Source organism: Talpa europaea (assembly GCF_964194135.1).
Source record: "Talpa europaea genome assembly, chromosome: 1".
Taxonomy (NCBI): Eukaryota; Metazoa; Chordata; class Mammalia; order Eulipotyphla; family Talpidae; genus Talpa; species Talpa europaea.
The window spans coordinates 31,000,727-31,021,752 of record NC_140073.1 but is presented as its reverse complement, the minus strand read 5'-3'; the positions used below and the strand labels follow the sequence as shown (position 1 = coordinate 31,021,752).

General features: G+C 46.8%; 1 protein-coding gene across 1 annotated transcript; it reads right to left on the bottom strand.

Annotated features, from left to right (window-relative positions):
* Positions 1–15,056: 15,056 nt before the first annotated feature.
* DBX1 (developing brain homeobox 1) lies at positions 15,057–19,015 on the bottom strand (the record flags this gene model as incomplete). Its single annotated transcript, XM_084236260.1, has 4 exons — positions 15,057–15,407; positions 15,782–15,984; positions 17,913–18,014; positions 18,649–19,015. 4 exons carry the CDS (start codon positions 19,013–19,015, stop codon positions 15,057–15,059), a joined length of 1,023 nt encoding a protein of 340 aa, XP_084092386.1.
* Positions 19,016–21,026: the final 2,011 nt, after the last annotated feature.

The window sequence follows — 21,026 nt, the reverse complement described above, 5'->3', positions numbered from 1 at the left end:
CACATGGCAAGCAGACCTCTCCTGTCTCGCCCGCTGCTCCCCTCAGCAGTGTATTTCAGTCAGTCTGCCTGTTCTGTTCCCCACTTTGTCTCTGGTGAATCCTCTCACCCCCCACATCTCTGGCCTGTACCTCGGTTCTTATATGCATAAATAAATAAATCTTTTTAAAAAAGTGATCTAATATGGCAAACCATTAGATCACTAAAAAAAAAAAGTGGTGTATAGACACTATACATTACTACTCAACAATCAAGAGAGAAATGTGTGCCATTTGCAGCGACATGGATGGAGCTGGAAGGGCTTATGCTAAGTGAGGTGAGCCAGAAAGGGGATCATAATGGACTCTGGAGGAGGACTGTGGCACTTTGGTGGTGGGAGAGCCAGGGTCAGTAGCAACGCCTTTGGGGAGGAATCCTATACTGTCAAAATATTAGCAGGAATGAAAAAGACTACACACCCACATGTGTATGTAGATAAATAGGCTCAGAGAAAACAACCTGATAAGGGTCCTGTAAGTTAAGGTGCAAGAGTGTTGGCATTTTCTTTTTTTTTTTTTTTTTTGTGGGACCCTCGCTGGTGGCCAGGGATTGAACTGGCACTGCAGAGGCTGCAGGCAGCTTCACTGCCCAGTGCTCAACCGCTGCACCACCAGGGGAGGCCCAAGAGTGTTGGCATTTTCAACCCCATCTTCCACCTCCACATCCTGCCTTGCAGGGCTGCCTCTAGTGGGGGAAAAACTAAGGTTGAGGAATGTTAAATTATTTATTACATGTCATAATGTTCTTGACTGTTTCAATAGGAGAATATTTCACGAAACTGTTTAATGTGAGCTTTTAAAGTTTATACTTTACTTTCTCTGAAGCTGTCAGCAATTTAGTGTGATAGAAATTTGCAAACAAAGATGAAATATTTTTTTTTTTTTTTAATTTTCTAGAGGCATGTCTTATTTATTTATTTATTTGTTTGTTTGTTTTTTGGTTTATACATGCACTGGGTACAGTCAGAAGCACGGGAGGGTGAGAGAATTCACCAGAGCCAGAGCAGGGAGCAGAGCAGGCAGAAGGACCGAAGTACACTGCTGAGGGGAGCAGTGGGCAGCAGGAGAGGTCTGCGCGCCATGTGGGACCCTCCTCCGGTGGCTGGGGAGCAGCCGGGAATTGAACCGGCGCCGCAGAGGTCGCAGGCAGCTTCGCAACCCAGCACTCAACCGCTGCACCACTGGGGAGGCCCGATGAAATATTTTTTCTCCTTAATCCCCTCCAGAATTAAGAAACTTAGAAAATACTCTCTTTTCCGCATTGATACACCAGCAAGGCATCAAGAAGTTTCTCTATGGATCCAGACAGATGGGTAAAGCAGTTGTAGAGGCCTTAGTGGCTTTTTCGGGATACTAATGATCTTTCTCCAACATTTGTAGTGTGGGTGGCTCTCTCCAGGCTCGCTCTCTGGGCAGTCCTCTTCACCTGCCCTGCAGTCTCATCCTCCTCAGGCCACCTCTGAGAAGGTGTCCACACAGGGAGAAGGCTGGCCACCAAGCACTACGTGCTCATGGCCTGCCATCTCTCAGTGCCTCCCGGGGTCTTCAGACGGCCCCATAACCATCTGTGTTGAATCATTCTGCTGACCTCACCTCTTGTTCTGCAGCCATCCCAGGTCGGATAGGTTGGTAGGTTCATCATTGGTTCAGGCAGCTTGAATGAGAAACTTGGAATGAGAAACTGGCATCATCCCCAAAGGTTATATTAATAGTTTGCAGGGGAGGGGGTGGGAGGAGCACAGGGAACTGTGGTGATGGTGCATGGGTGCATTGGTGGAGGAAATTCTATGGGGACTATACCTGAGGGGCCAGGAAGGAAACATTGTTTCAAAATGAACAGTGGGGGGCCTTCCTGGTGGTGCAAGGGGTTAAGATGCAGCACTCGGAGGCAATCCGCAGCCACTGCCCCACAAGTTTCGTCCCAGCCAGGGAGCTACCCACATGGCTCAGCAGACCTCTCCTATCTCCCCTGCTGCTCCCCTCAGCAGTGTATTTCAGTCAGTCTGCCTGTCTGTTCCCCACTGTCTCTGGTGAAACCTCTCAACCATCTGCACCTCTGGCCTATACCCCAGTTCTCGTATGGATAAATAAATCTTTTTTTAAAAGTTTTTTTAAAAAAATAAAAATGAACAATGATGTAAAATATACATAAACAAAGTTTAAAAAATAGTTTGCAGGGGAAACAAGCCAGCAGGGACACAGCATCTTGGGCCCCCTGCGAGTCCCTATATGCTAGCTCTTTCCTTTCATAGCCACTCTGACACTCTTCACCGCTCGCTCCTCTGATAGCCTCGGCCTCTAGGCTCAGGTGTGCCCACTCACGCATGCCCACACCGCACTCCAGGGCCCCACCAGCAGGCATGCGCACCCCGAACCCACGTTCCCAAGCACCTCCTGCATTCAAGGCCCCAGCTAATAGCCACAGAGGCCAATGACGCAAAAGCCTGAGCTATCTTCATTTACCCTACACTCACGATACAGTTATTTGCATAAATTCAGTAAGGATCTGCCTCCTTACATAGGGAACAACTGACAGCCTGGTTTTATCACAGAGCCTTGATTTGGATGTCATATTTGAGGATGTACGAGTGTAGGGTAAGTGATGGTCAGGCCTTTATGCCACTGGCCTCTGCTTGTGCCTTGCTTGTGCTAATGCAGGAGGCGCTTGGGCACCAGACACACGTGCCTGATGATGGGCACCTGGAGTGCGGTGTGGGCAGGTGTAAGTGTGCACACCTGGGCCTGGGGCTGAGGCAGGGGAGGGAGGCCAGAGGGGACTCAGGACCACAGGGGAAATGAGACAATGCGAGAACTCCAGAGAGCCCAGAGAAAGAGTCAAGATTCCTGGGGGACTGGGGAGCTCGGTTGCCTGCCTGCCTCCCAAGATCCCTCCCCTCCCGTGTCTGCCTCCTTGCATGCCAGCCCCCTTGGCTGGTGTACCTGTGTACCTGCTTCCGTGAGAGAGCATTAAATCCTGAAAAATCCACTGTGGGCTCCAGGACTCATCCATCTACCTGAATCCATAGTGAACCTCCCCTGTGCCTGCTACCGCTAGAACAGGTAAGTGAGGAAGGTCACTTCCTGGCAGACTCAGAAACCTTGTATTTTAGGAATCTTGAGAACAGGAAATAACCCAAATACACCGGTGTTGCAAGTGCAAACTGATGACAAGAGCTTAGCATGGCTTCTGAGCCTCAATATGCGATTAAGAATTCAACCTGAGATTCCCGATAGTTGTTTTTTTTAAAGCAGATCTTAAAGAGCATATGTTAATTGCTAGTCTTGCTGTACTTAGATTAAAAAATCAGACCAAATTTATTGAAACTAGACTTATTTTGCAAACAAATTGGTGTGAAATCATCTTGCTTAGGTAAAATAAAGGTGATTTGAAAGAGGAAAAAATGTTTGCACCTTTGCAGATATCAAATTGCAGTGAAGTTAATTGTTTTGAGGTTTTTTTTTTATTACTGGTAAACTAATCGGAATCCTGACTTCTTCTAGTTTTCTCCAGTATATTACTGTGAGTCTCCAAAGGAACACTTTCATTTACTGGCCTTTCCCACCCGTCAGGTGTTAGGCGGTGCAGCCTACACCATAGTGGCCACAAGGGAGCAGCAAAGCCCAGAAAATGCCAATCTCAGGCCTGACTTTCCTTTCTTACTGGGTTTTTTTTTTTTTTTAAATAAATTTTATTTTTATATTCCCCACCCCATACAATTGCATGTTTTTTTTTTTTTTAAAGATTCATTGATTGATTGATACATACATACAAGCACTGGGTACAGTCAGAAGCGCGGGAGGGTGAGAGAATTCACCAGAGCCAGGGAGGGGAGCAGAGCAGGCAGAAGGACCGAAGTACACTGCTGAGGGGAGCAGCGGGCGGCAGGAGAGGTCTGCGCACCACGTGGGACCCTCCTCCGGTGGCCGGCGCTGCAGAGGCTGCGGGCAACCCAGCGCTCAACCGCTGCACCACGGGGAGGCCCTCCTTTCTTGCTGCTTTTACAAGCCCACAGTCTCACCACCCCCGCCCCCACCTTCCCACCCCTCCCCCCTCCCTACCCTCTGTCCTCCTCCCAGTCTCCCCCCATCTCCCTCTTTGCGGCCTCCCCTCCCCAGTCTCTCCCGGTCTCTGTCTCTCTGTGACTCCCCACCCTCCATTCCAATATTCTATCATTTTAGTTTTAATGATGCAGACACTGAGGTCGAAAATACCAAGTATCTTACCAAGATTTACAAATCAAGAAGTGGCAAAACTGAGATGTTTACCAAGATCTGTCTTCTTTTCTCAAGTAATATTGCACCTTTGACCATACTTTTTTTTTTTTAAGATTTATTTGTTTATGCATACAAGAACTGGGGTACAGACCAGAGGTGTGGGGGGTGAGAGGATTCACCAGAGACAGAGTGGGGAGCAGAACAGGCAGACTGACTGAAATGCACCACTGAGGGGGAGCAGCGGAGAGGTCTGCTGCGCCATGTGGGTCACCTCCCTGGTCAGGATGGAACTCTTGCTGCAGGGGCTGCGGATAGCTTCATAGTGCTGCATCTTAACTCCTTGCACCACCCTTGACCATACTTTTTGACTTAAGAGTTAGTCCATGATTAAAGATGTTTAGCTCCAACTGCTCTCACAGCTCTTCTCCATCAGGTAACAAGAGTCAGTTCAGCAGAGGCAGACGTGGCCAAGGCAGTGACTTAACTGACTTTGATAAGATGCCTTCAGACAGTAAATGGGCGACAAGTGACTAGTGGGTGTCGCAGACTGAAGAACAGAAGTTTGAGGCACAACAGAAGGACAGAGATTATTTTCCACACCTTTCCTCCTTTCACACTCCAGCTATTTGTTGAATACCTACTATGTGCCATCTGCCATGAAGCAGCAGACTAGCAGAGTTGGTACAGGGAGTGTGGTTCAGAGAGAGCATGACCTCTGGAGCAACACGGCTTAGGTTTGAAGCTCCGTCTTTCTGTTTGCTAGTCCTGTGACTTACACTGTGTGCCTTTACACTGTGTGCTTCGATTTCATTATCTGCAAATGTGAAATTACTTACATACAACCTACCTTATAGGGTTGTTAGGAGGGATAACTTAGGAAGTAAAATTTGTCACCTAATATCTAGCAAGGAATAAGTGGTACTCAAATGCTACTACTCTGTCTACCTCTAACTTGGACTTGTGTAGGAGAGGTTCAACTTCTCATACCAGTCCCCACCTCCAGACTGGAATCCAATGCCCTGTCCCATCTCCCCTCTGCTCCCCATTACCAAAACCCTCTTTCTCCACATTCCCCCTCTGTAAGAATTTCCATTTCCCCCAAATACTCCCTTACTCCTATTCTCCACCTCTCCCTGAAGCCACCCGAAGGTCCATGCCCCCTCACGAAAATTACTGCCACTTTTCTTCTTTTTCCTGATCTCCAAGAGCACTGCCCAGAGCCACCTGCCTAGGATTCTACCTGCCTAGAGCCAGCCTATCTTGGTCGTACCCCACAGGCTGTCCGCCATGTGTGAGAATGCGTTCTGTGTCTCTCTGCGTACCCACCCCCCCACATACCAAGTACATAATCCGTGCCCATCAGAGCCTGGGCGACATCGCCAACAATGTCCACTGCTGCCCTCTCTTTGCACTGCACCCCTCCTCTCATCCCCATCACTGAACTCTGCTTCTCTGTGGATGCACCTCTCATTAGGCTATGAACATGCCTCGGTATCTGCAGACTTCAAAATAAAGGACAAAACAGGGGGCCTCCCTGGTGGTGTAGGGGTTAAAGACTGCTATCAAGCTATTGCCAGCCGTTGCAGCACAAGTTCAATCCTGGACAGCCAGGGAGCTACCCACGTGGCACAGCAGACCTCTCCTGTCTCGCCTGCTGCTCCCCTCAGCAGTGTGTTTCGGTCAGTCTGCCTGTTCTGTTCCCCGCTCTGTCTCTGTTGAATCCTCTCACCCCCCATACCTCTGGCCTACATCCCAGCTCTTATATGCATAAATAAATACAACTTAAAAAAAAAAAAAGACAAAACAGACCAAGAACATCTCTTAACAACACAGAGTTTTCAGCTCCTATTCCATTGATCTGCTTTTCTTTATGGCCAGCCTGCTTGAAAAACTTGCCTACAGTGAGTTTCTACTTTCTTGCATTTTTCAAAGCAACCCAGCTCACGTCTACTCTTAGTATGGAAGCACACACTCACACCAGCACACACACAGTCACACACATGTGAAATGGAAGTGAACATCTCATAAAACATTACTTGTGGAATGTACAATGACATGTTCTAGTCAGTCTGTTAGCAGGCAGGTTCAGGGGCATCCCAGGACCCCTAAATCTGCTTGCTCTAAATGGGTTCCATCCACCGCATAAAGGCAAAACAGACTGTAGTACATAAGGCCATCAATAAAAAGAACTTTTTATTTATATTTAATACAGTTAAGTGCAACAACAAGAAGAGAAAGGATTTAGTTAAAACAGTTTCCTCCTTGAAACACCTAAAGTTACCCATGCCCAGCCAAACAGGGTTTGCCCAAAGTGGGGCCACTGAGGCCCAAAAGTTTGCCACAAGTCTAAGGTGCAGAAGGGGCCACACAAGTCTGGAAGGAAAAGAGTAAAATCAAAACCCTAGTCAAGATAAAGGCTGCCATTGTCAGTCTCCTCATGGATCTCTTGCCCACATCTATTTCAAGTGTCTCCTTCCATGTCCCCTAAGTCCCAGCACCAGTCCAAGGCTGGGAAGCAGGTGCAGCTCCTTCACATGTCTCTCCACTCCATGTGGCTCCTCCAATCTTCTTTCTTCATCTCTGTCAGCTTCTTCCTCCTTTTCCCCAGTCTCTTCTAGCTGTTTCTCACAGATCATCTCCTTCCTTGGGGTGGGTCGGGGACCTGGAACCTCCCTTTTCTATGGATAGTACACACACATACACACACACACACAGTGCTATCCATTTCATTCATTCAAAAATAAAACAAAGTGGCAGATATAGACTGAATATTTGTGTCTTCCCTAATTCATGCGTTGAAACCCAGTCCCCAATGTGATATTTGTAAGTTGGGGTTGGGGGGGGCTGGTGATGATTAGGTTAGGAGGGTGAGCACTCATAGATGGACTTAGTGCCTTATAACCTCAAGATGCTCCCTAGAGCAACTTGTTATGGTAGTGCAGGAAAGCAGGTCCTCACTCTGATCTTGGACTTCAGCTTCCAGAACTGTGAGAAATACATTCCCGTTGCTCACCGATTATCCTGTCTCTGGTCTTTTTGCCTTTTCGTTATAATCAACTGAAACAAAAAAGGCACAGGCCTATATTTTTACTCCACTTCCTCTTCATTAAAATTTGTTGGTTTTGAGAAATGTTAAACTATATATTTCAGTTTATAATGAGTTGAACTTATAGTAAATAGGTAAGTTCAAAGGATACAATATTAGTTTGTTTCTACCACTGAGAAATTACAAATGTCAACACTGCCATATTTCCTTCAAACTTTAGAAAAAAATGATAGTTCAAGTCCCTTCTGTTTGCTCCTTCCCCTCCGCCCTTCTTTTGAGGCAAGCACTGGGAATGTATCCTACTATGTCCTTACACTTCCACAAACTCCAAGTACATCTGCAATAAGGTATAGTTTTCTAATGATTTGCTTGTATATTTCACATTTAGGTTTTTGGATTTTTAATTCCTCTGGAGTGAATTTTTTCATATGATATGAGCTCAGGATCAAAAGTAGACATAACCTGAAGAGCCCATTGTCCCCAGATCCTTTATTGACGTTTCCTCCCATCAATTTGACATGTCTCCTCTACCTAGCAGCAAGGTCTTATGTACATTTGGCTCTGTTGGTGGGAGACTGTTCTTCAGTGAACTTTCATGGGGCTGATGTCCCCATATTAAGTACCAGTAGCCTCCTCAGTTCCCCAGTGACTTCTCTCTAGTCAAGCAGTATCTGTTCTCATCTCTTATTTTTTCAGAAGTTCCAGGAGATTTAGCATCTCTCCCTGGTTTCTCGAAACATCTCTTTGTTTCTATGATATTTATATCTGCTGGATTTCTTCTAACATCCAGGATCATATTCTTTCTGTCTGCAGTTCATGGAATTGGTTATTCTCTTCTCCCATCTGGTGATAAGCTCCCTGAGCCCAAGGCTCCTGTTTATTGCTCCAACTGCAGAAGAGCCAGAGATCCAGACAGAGAAAAAGCAGTTTGAGATGCTTATTAGGGTCTCGCTGGTGGCATAAGGGGTTAAATCTCAGCACCATCAAGGCAGCCACTGCAGCATGAGTTTGTTTCCAGGCCAGGGAGGTGACCCCTATTGGGCAGCAGAGCTCTCCTGTCTCACCTGCTACTCCCCTCAGCAGTGTATTTTGGTGGATCCGCCTGTTCTGCTCCCCACTCTGCTGAACCTCTTGCCAACCCTGCACCTCTGGCCTAAACCCCAGTTCTTATATGCATAAATAAAAATAAATCTTGAGGAAAAAAATGCTTGTTAAATGAAAGGATTACGAAATCTCCATTCCCTGTAAGAATGGCTTCCATCAAAAAGAGGAGTCACAACAGTGTTGGGGAGGGTGTGTGGGAAAAGGAGCGCTTGTGCACTGTTGGAGGGAATGTTGATTGGTGAAGCTGCTTAGAAAACAGTCCAGAGCTTCCTCAGAACATTTTAAAAAACAGCTCAATTTTTAGTTGATGGTCTAGCAATCCCACTCCTGGATATCTATTTGGAGAATATGAAATCTTTTGCTTGCAGTTACATGCATCACAATGTTTTTTTTACATTATTTACAATTTACAATCATTACAAGCATTATTTACAACCATCAAGATAGAGACACCACCTAAGCTTCACTGACAGATGATCAGATAAGGAAGAGGTGGTCGATATACCCAGTGGAACATTGTAAGAAAAGATGAAATTTTGCCATTTGCAGCAAACTGGAAGGAATACGAAGGGACCATACAAAGCAAAATCACTCAGAAGGAGAAAGACAAGCATAGGGTGACTTCACCTATGTGCACAGTATAAGGCAACACAGCAGACGAGTGGGCAAAACAAAGTGGACACTGACCACAGCACTTGATTACCCCGGGGAAGAAGGTGGGAGGCCCAAGGTGGAGGAGGAGGGAGAATGGTTGGTGGTGGGTGCTTTGCTCTATTTAAATTAAAAAAAAAAAAAGCTTGATTCAAGTTCCATCTTCTCTGCAAATAGGCGATGCCACCTTGGGGAGCAAATCAACCGACTTTTCAGAACCTGTTAACACAAGGAAATGAAAAAATCAAATGGGATGATATAAGGTAAAATGTTAAACTCTGAACCAATGTGAGGGATTTCTTGGCCAAGGAGGCAAGGAAAACATACATGAGAATGTTGTATATGAACCTACTTTCTCAAATGCTGATGCCTAAAATAAGCATCTATAAACTCTTCTGTCCAAGGCTTTGTCAATAATTAACAACTGTTCATGCCTGGTCATTTCCCTTGTAACTGCAGCTTTAAAAGGAGGGTTTTCTAGGAATATAAACCTCAGGGCTGCTTCCTTCATCAATCCCAGTAAATGAGTCCTTTTGACTTGAGAATGAGGAGTTTAGTGACAGCTGCTAGTTGCAATGGAACTTCGAGAAGAATAATGAAAACTCAACTGTCTCACCCCTTGATCAGCTTAGTGATTGCTGGGGTGTGGTATTTACAGAAAAGTTTAGCACAGTGTAAGGGGTGGCCTGTGTTTTCACATTGGGATGCCTCTGTGGTGTAAATAATCCTCTTTTAAACACAGTCTAAACATGGTCCTAAAACAAGATGTTTGTGCCAAAAAGAATTCCAGGAGGCATTACCCTGGGGTGGGGAAGTAGGGATGAGTGGGTTAAATAATAGAATCGTCAGTCCAGTGAGCTTGGCCAGAGATGGGGCATACTTTTGTAGCTTTGGACTACCAAAGAATGAATTGAAACTTCACTTTTCCTTTTTTAATAAGCAACTTATTCTAATAGCATCTTTTCCATTTAAAGTATAAAGAATGTGTTTGTCTTTTGTCCTTAGCAAGACATGTAAATACATTTGTATTTTTTAAAATTGATGTCTTATTTGGGGATAATTTTAGCTTTACAGAGAAGTCCCAAAGATGGTACAGAGTTCCTCTGTGCCTGTCACTCATCTCCCTAAGGTTAACTTCTCCCCTCACTGCCATGCCACTGTCACAATTAGTAAATCAAGGTTGATTCATTATTATTAATTAAAGTTAGTGCTTTATTCAGATTGCCTTAATTATTTATTAAAGATTTATTAGTCATTTATACAAGCACTGGGTACAGTGAGAAGCACGGGAGGGTGAGAGAATTCACCAGAGCCAGAGCGGGGAACAGAACAGGCAGACAGACGAAATACACTGCTGAGGGGAGCAGCGGGCGCTGCAGGAGAGGTCTGCGCACCATGTGGGACCCTCGCCAGAAGCCAGGGATTGAACAGGTGCTGCAGAGGCTATGGGCATCTTCACAGCCCAGCGCTCAACCGCTGCGCCACCAGGGGAGGCCCTGCCTTAATTTTTACCTAATGTTTTTCTGTTCTGGGATCCCATCTGGGATACCATATTGAATTTAAAATAAAACCATGAACTTAAAATCAAGCTAACATTTTTTCTTTTTGGAGAGAGTAAAGTTGTAGGCAGATGTAGGTCTTTGCCAAGAAAGTCATCCTATAATTAATGAATGCTGTCTTTCCAAATACAGTTTTGCACCTCCATTAAAGACATTTCTTTTTAAAAAAATTTACTGATTTATGCAAACAAAAACTGGAGTGTAGGCCAGAGGTGTGTGTGGGGATGGGGTGGGGGGGGGTGAGAGGATTCTCCAGAGACAGAGTGGGGAACAGAACAGGCAGACTTACTGAAATACACTGCTGAGGGGACAGGAAAGGTCTGCTGAGCCATGTGGGCCAGGGATTTAACCCATGCCTCAGTGGCTGATGATAGCTTGATAGTACTGAGTCTTTAACCCCTGTGCCACCAGGGAGGCCTAAAAACACTTTTCAAAGGAAAAGAATAAATATATACCTAATGGGTCTCTTGTAATGGCTTAAATTGGTATGAGGTGGGGAAAAGGAGTTGAGATTTAGGGTTTATGTTACCTCTGTCCTAAGCGACGATGTTTTTGGATACTCTCATATTTCCAGTTAAATTGTACAATTCATTTAAAGATTGATAACTTCCATACCTGTACTCGAGACCCTACAGTGTTTCTGACCCTCCTTTTAATAAATTGTCAACACATATCAAACTCTGAATATGTGTAAAGGACTATGCATGAAATATGGGAACTGTGTGCAAGGCAGACATGGTCCTCAACTGGCAGGGACTCTAAAATGAACCAAAGTGCAATATTTGTAGTTCTCAAGAATAAAGCTTTGTGGATGTATGGGAAGGGCAAACACTTCGAAAAACTCCAGAATATTTTTCTCCTCTGGATTCTCTTAACAGTTATGAACATTATTTAAAAAATTATCATTATATTAGACAATGCTACTTGCTTTGAATTCTACATTGTCATACAATAATATTTATCTCAAATTTTTTCACTTGCCATGACTTTGACCTTCTGGACTTTTAACTCTTGTGACATGAGAGCTATTTGCCCGATTTACTTAAATATCTAAAAACTTTACAGATCAATAATGCTAACTATATTCCCATTGTTGTACAACAGATCTCTAAGACTTTTCTTCTTAGAAAACTGAAACCTATAGCCCTTAAACACAACTTCCACTTCTCCCTCACCCCAGCCCCTGGCAACCACCACTCTGCTTTCAACTTTTCTATGAACTTGACTATGTCACACACCTCCTAGGCATGGAATTATATAGTATTTGTTTTTTAAAAAATTAATTTATTTGTTTATATGTCTTTTACATCACTGTTCATTTTTGTACAATGCATGCTTTCTCCTCTCAGGTGTAGTCCCGTAAAATTCCTACCACCAGTTCACCCATGCACCATCACCATAGTCCTTTGGGCTCTTCCCTCCTCTGGTTTGATCCTTCTCCCTCCCCTGCAGAATATCTAGTATTTGTCTTCTTGTTACTAGTTTATTCCACTTAGCATAATGTCTCCAAGGACCAGTCATGTTGAGCATGTGACAGGATTTCTTTTTTTCATGTGAAGTCTCCTTAACATCCAGGCCCCTTTGCATAGGATATAGCTCTCTTGTCCATTCCATTTGACTTGAGAATTTACAGTCATGTACATGTCATGTAAATGTTAGCTTTTTCTTCTCTAATCTCTCTGATGCTAATTTGTTCATCTGTCCAACCTCAGAAGAACCCAGATGGGGTGGGAGATTGTTCCCCTTCACCCCAGTAATAAAAAGAACTGCAGCCTTGAGCTGGTGGGGGGGAGAGCTACTTCTGGCCCAGGTCCTCTCTCTGATCTCTCTGAAATAGCAGGGGAAGAGACCATATCCTGGATCACTCCGAGTTTCTTCTGAAAGGTATTAACTTGAGTTGAATGCCAAGGATGTTCAGGATGCCATGGTAGGTACGGTCACGTGTGTTGAGGGAGAAAGATGGGTGGTTTCTTAAAGTAACTATAATAATGAAAAAATTTTTTCAAATTCATGAATTATATACAGGCAATTATGAAAACAGTGTTCACCAAGGTGAGGAACAAGCCCACCAAGTAGGACACAGACCTTAGCCTGCAGAGGACTTTAACTATTTGAAGAGTACTTTAGAATAGAATACATTCAAATTTCAAATATAATACAGAGCACTGAAATTTAAGCTTACCCAATGTTTCTTTCCTCCTGACTGTTGGGGTATGAGTTACAATAATATAGAAATGTAGGTCTTATGGCCAGTGTGGCAGAGACAAAGCTCTCAAAGGACACAAAAGTCTTTGCCAGGGTTCTAACCCGATATTCTTTACTCTGAGTCCCTGGTTAAATAATCATTCCTGCTGAAATAATCATTCCTTTATAGTCTTTAAAGGTCACTAGTTTCATTTGGGGACCCGAGAGTCTTTTTCTGGGCTCTCAAGTCAGGCCTGTAGAGGACATTCACCAGAGACAGAGTGAGGAACAGAACAGGCAGATCCACTGAAATACACTGCTGAGGGGAGCAGCAGGCCAAGACAGGAGAGGTCTGCTGCTCCATGTGGGTCAGCTCCATGGCCAGGGATTGAATTCATGCTGCAGTGGCTGCAGATAAATTCCCCTTTGAGCTTTCCCTTTGTTGAAATCCACTTTGAGCTTCCCTGGGGACGAGGAAATATGCCTTTAGGACAGAAAGGAAAACTTTTCCAAACTTGAATTACTTAATCTGTCTTTCATTAACTTTTTTAGTCCATTTCAGTCCTGAGGGGAGGGGAGAAGGATTATTTCTCGACTTGTTGGTACCACTTTCCTGGAACTTCTTGTAACCATAGCAAATATGTTTTTTTTTTTTAAGAGAATTATTTAAAAAAAAAAAAGGTTTATTTATTTATTTATACAAGCACTGGGTACAGTCAGAAGCATGGGAGGGTGAGAGAATTCACCAGAGCGGGGAGTAGAGCAGGCAGAAGGACCAAAGTACACTGCTGAGGGGAGCAGCGGGCAGCAGGAGAGGTCTGGGTGCCATGTGGGACCCTTACCCGGCAGCCGGGGATAGAACTGGTGCTGCAGAGGCTGTGGGCAGCTTCGCAACCCAGCACTCAACCTCTGCGTCACTGGGGAGGCCCCAAATATGGTTATTTTATGGCACAGGGAGGCAGAAAAGGCACTGGCCTCAGAGTAAGGTGGGTTTTAGCTCCAGTTTTGTCACTAGCTGGATGGTTTTGGACAAATGCTTTTGAACATGAGCTATCCTTTCAAATCCAGCAGCCCTGAGAGTAGACTAGCTTCCTTTCAGCTCTGACATTCTAAGTGTCAATGACATCACTTGACTATGGTATCCATTCTACTTTTTATTTGGCCTTTGTTTCTTTGATACATATATACATATATAAAAATCTGTACATGGTAAAAATACAAAATAAGTATTTCTTTATAAGTTATGCAATTAAACAACTACCTTTTTATAGTTTAAAAACCATTGCAAGAAAAATGAGAAGGAAATCTAGTCAGTCATTTATAGTCATTCACAATAACCTTGGCATAAAATATCCATACAACACGTGTGTACAAAATAGTGTACAGTTCATAAAAGCTGTGCAAAGACAGCAAAGTTCAGGGGGAAAAAAAATCAAAGAGGCTGTGGGTCTGTCTCTGCTCACATCACTCCCAGTGCTCAGGAGCTTTGCAGCTCAGCAAAACTGCCCCCAAATAGAAGGGCACAAAGTAGAGTGCTTGGTGCATATACGAGATACAGAAATTACAAGGGAAAGGCTTTCAAACATATGGAACAGAGTCTGCTACCTCCCCCTTTAGAATACACTTCTTTACCCAGAGAGCGTTTGGAAGATGGCAGGAGAGATTCAATATTTATGCTGTGCCTTACATCAAAGGTATAGATTGGTATTTTCTTTTTTGAAATCCTTGATTTTCTAAGGGCACTGCTATGGCAAAACTGTGTCACCAGAGTCTGGAGTTGGCTTGGAGGCTCTAGTTACCCAAGATAAGAAGGGGGGTGGGGGGTGATGCAGGAAATCTTGGCGTTTTGCACTTCAAGGTTCATTCCTAACTCTTCCCTTCTGCGTAAAAGTTTTCTTATTGTATTGGGTTATCAGTGCTACAGGCCAGCAGGGCTGAGCGCACAGTTAAAGCCCAGCTGTGACAGGGGAGCAAGGCTTCCTCTTTCCCCATGGTGTTTCAATGAGCTTGCAGTAAGCAAGCTAGCCCTGTGAAAGACTTAAGGCTGGTGCCAAGACCACAGTTTGGCTTCAGTGGAGAGGGCGCTTGGCAGGCGGTGTGGGGAAAGGAAACATTTTGGGCAGTGGCAGGAGCGCCTTTGGCGACGCGATAGTTGGACGCAGGGGCGTCTGGGCAGCGGAGAGCAAGTGAACTGGCAGACTGGACGCCACCTCTTCAATTTCAAGCTCTTGTAAACACTACGCCGGGCGCTGGGGGGCTTCTAGGACACCGTGATCTCCTCTCCTCCCTCCTCGTCCTCATCCGAGTCTGAGAAGTCCGAAGGTTTGCCCGGGCTACTCGAGCGCGCCGGCGAGGTGGGCACCTGCCCCTGCAGCCGCGCGTCCCGGAGGTGTCGAGGGTCGGAGCACGCGTGATAAGCCAGGTGGGGGCTCCCCCGGCCCTCGTCTTCCTCCTCGTCGTCCGCGGGGCCCTTCTGGCCCACGTCGCTGAGGTCCGGGTGCGGATTGAGTTTGGTAGGAAGGGTTTGCTCGCGGCAGCCCCCGCTGGACAGGAGCTCGCGCTCCTTGGAATTCCGCCACTTCATGCGTCGGTTCTGGAACCAGATTTTCACCTGGAGCAGGAGGCGGGAAGAGGTCAGGGGAGGTTCAGAGGTTAGCATAGACAAACCCCACGCCTTGTGGGTGGGGGGAGCCTGTCTTATTGCCCCCTCCTAGCCCGCTCCCCCTCCTCCAGACGTGCGTTCTGATGAGCCCCTTTCTTATTCTACCTCACCTGCACCTCAACTCTCCCCTCTCAGGCTCTGGCACCTGGCCCGAGAGCGCTGAGCCAGGCGGGCATGGGGCGAGGAGAAAAGCTGCCGAGGTGCCTTGATGCGGACCCTTAGTCCCTCTGGCAGAACTTAACTTTTCCCATTTGTGCATCGCGAACTAAGCAGTTTCGGAGAATCCTCCCTAAAATAAGAGGCGTGGGGAAGACAGCTGTCACCTGTGAGTCCTTCAAGCCCAGTTTGGCCGCCAGCTTCTTGCGGTCGGGCTTGCTGATGTACTTTTGCTTCTGGAACATCTTCTCCAGAGCCTTGCGCTGCACGTCGGAGAACACCGCCCGGCGGAGCATGCCCCTGCGAGGCTTGCCGCGCGCCGCCAGAGGCCAGGAGAAGGTCCCCGGGATGGGCACCACGCTGGAGGACGCTGCGGAGGGGCCAGGGTGGAGGTTGCGAGTGAATGGGCGGTGTCCGACCCTCAGTCGCAGCCTCGCTGCTTTTTTATTATTTCCCCCCCACCCCCCAAGCCCTTCATCTCTTTAAAGCTCTCCTTTTTCTCTTCCTGGAGAATAGGCCACGAACCTACAAACCTGCATGAGTGAAAGGGGCTTTCCGCCCAAATAACTTTCCCTTTCAACCATGCAAACTCGGATTAGGTAAAACCACGGAAACACAGAAAATAGTCCCCACAATGGCCTGTTTCATTTTTTCTTTCAACGGTTTCGGAGAAATAAACCTGCGCAGAGGAGTTAAAATAGCAACGGGGGGGGGGGGGAAATACAAAAATAAAAATAAAATACCCAGCTGAGGCTACTGGGTTTCTGCGCCTAAGCCTTTATCACCTTGGTGGTTTTTGCGGTCTTTGGATGAAACGTGGTTTACTATTTTGATAGAGGCCAGAAAATCCTCTTTGGATTTTTTTTTTTTTGAGAAATCCAATCAGTATTCATCTTTTTATATTAATCTTTCCGCCCTTCCCCCACAAAACGTAAAGAATTCGGCCCGAATACATGAAAAGTGGCAGCTAATTAGCACATTGACCGCTTCCCAATGGGTATTGGCATGATAAAAAGGGGGAGAGTTTCGCTTTAAGGAAGGAAAAAAAAAATCCCAAAAGAAACAGAGACTCTAATGAAGCGTGAATGGTAATTGTGTAGTAATGAACTAACAGAAAAAGACTGAGGACAAGCAGCGAAAGCCATATATTACTGGGACAAAAGAGATTTACACTTTCAAACTAAACACAACTGCAGGCCAAGACCATTGGGAGAATACTGATGGCAGAGGCTTCTCTTCTCCGAATCATTTTCATTAAATGGACATGAAAAGCTATTTATAAAGCTCGGGTTGTTTTTGTTAGAGCATTGAGATCAGGGAGAAAAGGAGCAAATTCCATTATCAGCAGCGGCGTGAATGGTGGTGCTGGGGTGTTGGTGAATTCTCTCTCCCCCTTTTAAAAATCAATTGCTTGTTTCTTCCCTGATGATATTTGGGAGTGCTGTCCCCGCTTCCCCCATCCCCCACCGGCCATCCCCAGTCTCTCTTCTCTTTATGGGGGCTCTTCTGTCTACTTCTGATTCTTGACCAGTTGCAGAGTTTTTGAGCCATCATTTGAATGACCACCGGGCTCCCATGATGAAAGCCTCGTGGAATCTGTTGAAGGTGTTTCTCCTTTATGCTGGGAACCCAATTATGAGCTTCCCTCATTTCACGAGCTCCAACAATCTTTAAAGATATGGCAGTGGGGGAGGGTATGAGAATAGGTTGGGAAATCTGGGAGGAAATAGATGGTTGGGGTAAAGGGAGGATCTAGTCCCCCTCCCCCTGGGCGACCCCAGGCATCCCACACAAGAGGGCACCCCATGTGGTCTTGTGAAAAGCCCGAAGCCCTGAATGAGTCTTAAAGAGAAATTAGCCCCGGCTGGTAGGTGTCTCTGGGCGGCGTGGAGGGGAGAGGGCCGGTCTGTGTGTGGCTGCCCGGAGGAGCTGACCAATTGGTCATGGTGCTGAAACCTTTGTGGGGAATCGTGGCCAAGTGCACTGACTCTGTGGGAAAACGGCGGCGTGAAGGGATGCCAACAGCTCCTCGCCGGGAAGGGAACCGCCTCAAATTGGGACCATGACAATTCCTGCTAATTTGTAGAGCAGGGACTTGGTGCAAAGTGTCAAGCAGTCACTGCTTGTGCTAAATAGGGCATCAAATTGGCGCGACGGATTCGTGAATGTTGTACGCCTCGCAACCTCTGAACCAGATCGTAACCCCGAGGGGTGGACGGAGAAATATGGTTTGGGCAGGGAACGGGCTGGGACTGGGGCACCGCCCAGGATCCCAAAAGGAAGAGGGGTGAGACCTACCTGGGAAATAAGAAGATCTGATGAAAGGCTGGAAGGAGCCTTCGAAGTAGGGAAAGGCGAAGGTCTTGGGAGGAAGACTCTGGAGCAAGGCAGGGGGTGTTTCTGGGAGAGAGGGAGGGAGAGAGGATAAAGGTGAGACACAGAAAGGGAGTTTGATTAAGTACTTGATTTGCAACACATTGAATATATGATATGACTAACCCTTCTGCTGGTGTCAAAGGCATCTTCCTCAAAGAAAACTGACAGAGTGAAACAAATCTTTCCTAACATTTTCTCATCTGCAGCAACACGTCCTTTGCTTTCCCAACCCCTAAATAGTTCTCAGAGTTGGGCCCCTGTCCCCAGAGTAATCCTAGGCACTGACAAGACAAGACTGAGGCGGGAGAGAAAAGAAGTGCAGCCCCATAATACTAGCTAAACTAGTAAACCTATTGCCTTGGATTTTAAAAAACTGGCTCCTAGAAGCAGGGGGGCAGACATGCAGGTGCCCGGTCTCAGGTTGTTCTGCAGGGAACTGAGCCCTCTGGAGGAATACAGGTGCTCAGGCTGGGGTGCGGGCGGGGCCGTGGGGTGAGCAAACCCGGGAGCTTTTCTTTCCGGTAGGACCACAGTCTCACATTGCCCAAGGTGGGGCTGCGGGAGTCCTGCATGCGCGCCTTTATGCCCGGGACTGCGTTTGGGGAAACTGCGTTTGGGAGGGTCCTGGACCCTCCCACCGAGCTGTGCGCGCACTTACCGGTTCTGGGCGCAGAAGAGAGAATGGCGTTCACCCCAAACTTCAGAAACGTGGGCTCGCTTGCAGGGGATACCGCGGTCTGAGGAGAGCCTCCCCGCCGGCTGCCTGAACCCGGGGAGCCTAGTTCCGAGGCCCCGGTGTCTGTGAGAGCCACGGGGGCCCCCTGCCTAGGCGGCGACAAGCTGGCGGTGGGCACGCTGCGGGGCAGGTAAGCTGGGGGCCGGCTGATGCGGATCAGATCTTCCACCAGGAAGCTTGAGTGGCCGGAAAATGCCGACTGCAGGGACTGGGGCAGCGTTAAGGTGGGCGTGGGGCGCAGGAGGCTGGGGTACCCGGCGGGGGGCGCGAGGAGGCCGGGGAACATCATGTTAGGCGAGGGGGGCGGAATCACCCCTTTCCCTGTGGCCGGAGGGTAAATGCCTGGCTGCCCGCCCCTCACGCCCCCGCGGTGGCCTCTCTCGAGGGCTTAGCAAACGTCCCCTAGTACCGATCCCGCTAGGGCGTCTGCGAGTCCTCCGTGGTCCTCCCGTCGAGGTGATGGTTTTATAGTAGCCCGCCCGTTAACGCGCTTGGAAAAGTGACAGCTCTGACAATGAAGTTCAACAAAGTTCTCTACTCAAGCTTCATTCGCCGGAGGCTCTGGGCGCTCTGATTGGCGCAGGGGTGCAATTTATGATTGGATTAGTCTTCATAAGCATGGCCCGCACAATGGGCGGGCAACAAAGGCTGGCGCGCATCAATTCTGCCTATCGACCGCCTCTTTGCAATACAGTGCGCCCCCAAAGCTCTCCGGGAGTTTTTGTTCCGAAGCAGCACCCGGGCTAATTAAATGCCTATTTAGAAGTTTCAGATGACATCTTGCCTCATAGAAAAGGAATTGCTTAAAGAACGCACTAAATTTATTTGCAGCTTCCCTGCTGAGCCTAGAAAATAAATCAATAAATATTCATAGAAATTCATCTCCAGGCAATCAGTAAAATAACTCTCTCCCCCCCACCACTTGTGGAGAGGGAGGGCAATGGAAAAGTTCGAGTCAGTGAACTCGAAAGTATCCTCCGCTTAGGTTTCTAGCTCTATATGTTACTGGAGCAAAAGCATAGTGCAGACGTGAAGGGTGCGTTCAATCAGTATGACAGCGGGGGTACTCTAATAACACAAGGAGACCTGAAAATTGATACTTAGGGGCTACAGAATGTGTCCATAGGGGTGGGAAGGGGTGGTCTTCGTCTGAGCTATTTCATTTCTGGAAACTGAGTTTGAGAGTAAAAAGACTCGTCTGCAAACTCCCAGCACTTGAAAAACAGGTTTTCAGGAACGTTTCTCTAGGAATGTCATTAAGGAGCACTGGAGGGGGAGCGGAGAGAGGAGCATTGCACAGGAACTAGGTGGCTGGATTCTATCAATACTTGCAAAGGGCTCACCCCAAATAAGCTGCCTGGTAGAAGGTGGCCTGCACACTGTGAAGACTACACTGGGCCTTTTCCAACCTCAAGGAGTCCTAGGCAGTTTGAGTTGAACCGCACAGCCTGGACATTTAAAATCATAGCTGTGAAGGTTGCATTTTGTGCTGAGGAAGCCCCATCCATTTCCTGTCATTTAAGTTGGTCAAAGTTTTGAAGCTTCTCAATTAACAGCACAGCAATGTGGGCGTGGTTCCCAAGAGTGTTGGTGACACCAGAAAAGCATGTTCTGAATTTGGGGCCTCAGTGAGAATCTTCCTGGAGACACTCCCTTCACTTTGCTCTGGGTTGGGGCTGCGGTGGCACCGAGCCTGGATTCTCCCATTTCTCTGCTAGGCGAGATAACAGATGTGTTAAATGTCCCATTCATTTCTTTAGTGTGGCTGAGCCTCCCCAAAGAGAAGTGTGCAGTCCCGCCAGGCCGCCCTGATCCTATTAACCATGAACTAACTGTCACCTTCAGCTGGTTTTCCTTTTTGCTTTTTAACACAAAGCTTTCTCAAAAATCTTATTAACCAGCTTTATTTCTCTGGATGGTTTTGTTCAGGGTGTTTTGTGTTGATGATCTCCATGTCGCTGCTTTAACCATTCAATAAAAGTGCATCTGCGATTTATATCACATTAAACCAGAAACAGAGTCCACTAAAGCTCTCCCTTGATTCAAATTAGAAAGTTATTTAGGGCCAAATTAATGCTTGGAGGTGATGGAGTCCCGGGTTTCTGAACCCAGGACTGCTTATGGAGGCATACTGGGCAGCAGGGGGGGTGGGGGTGGGGGGTTGGGGGTGGATGTTTGAAAACCACTCTGGAAAGGAAAAAACAGCTATTTAATTTGTTCACTTTAATAAGCGCCCCCTGGAAGTGGGTATGGAGGGGAAGGAGATCTGTGGAAGAACTTCAAAAGTTCCTCTTTTTGAA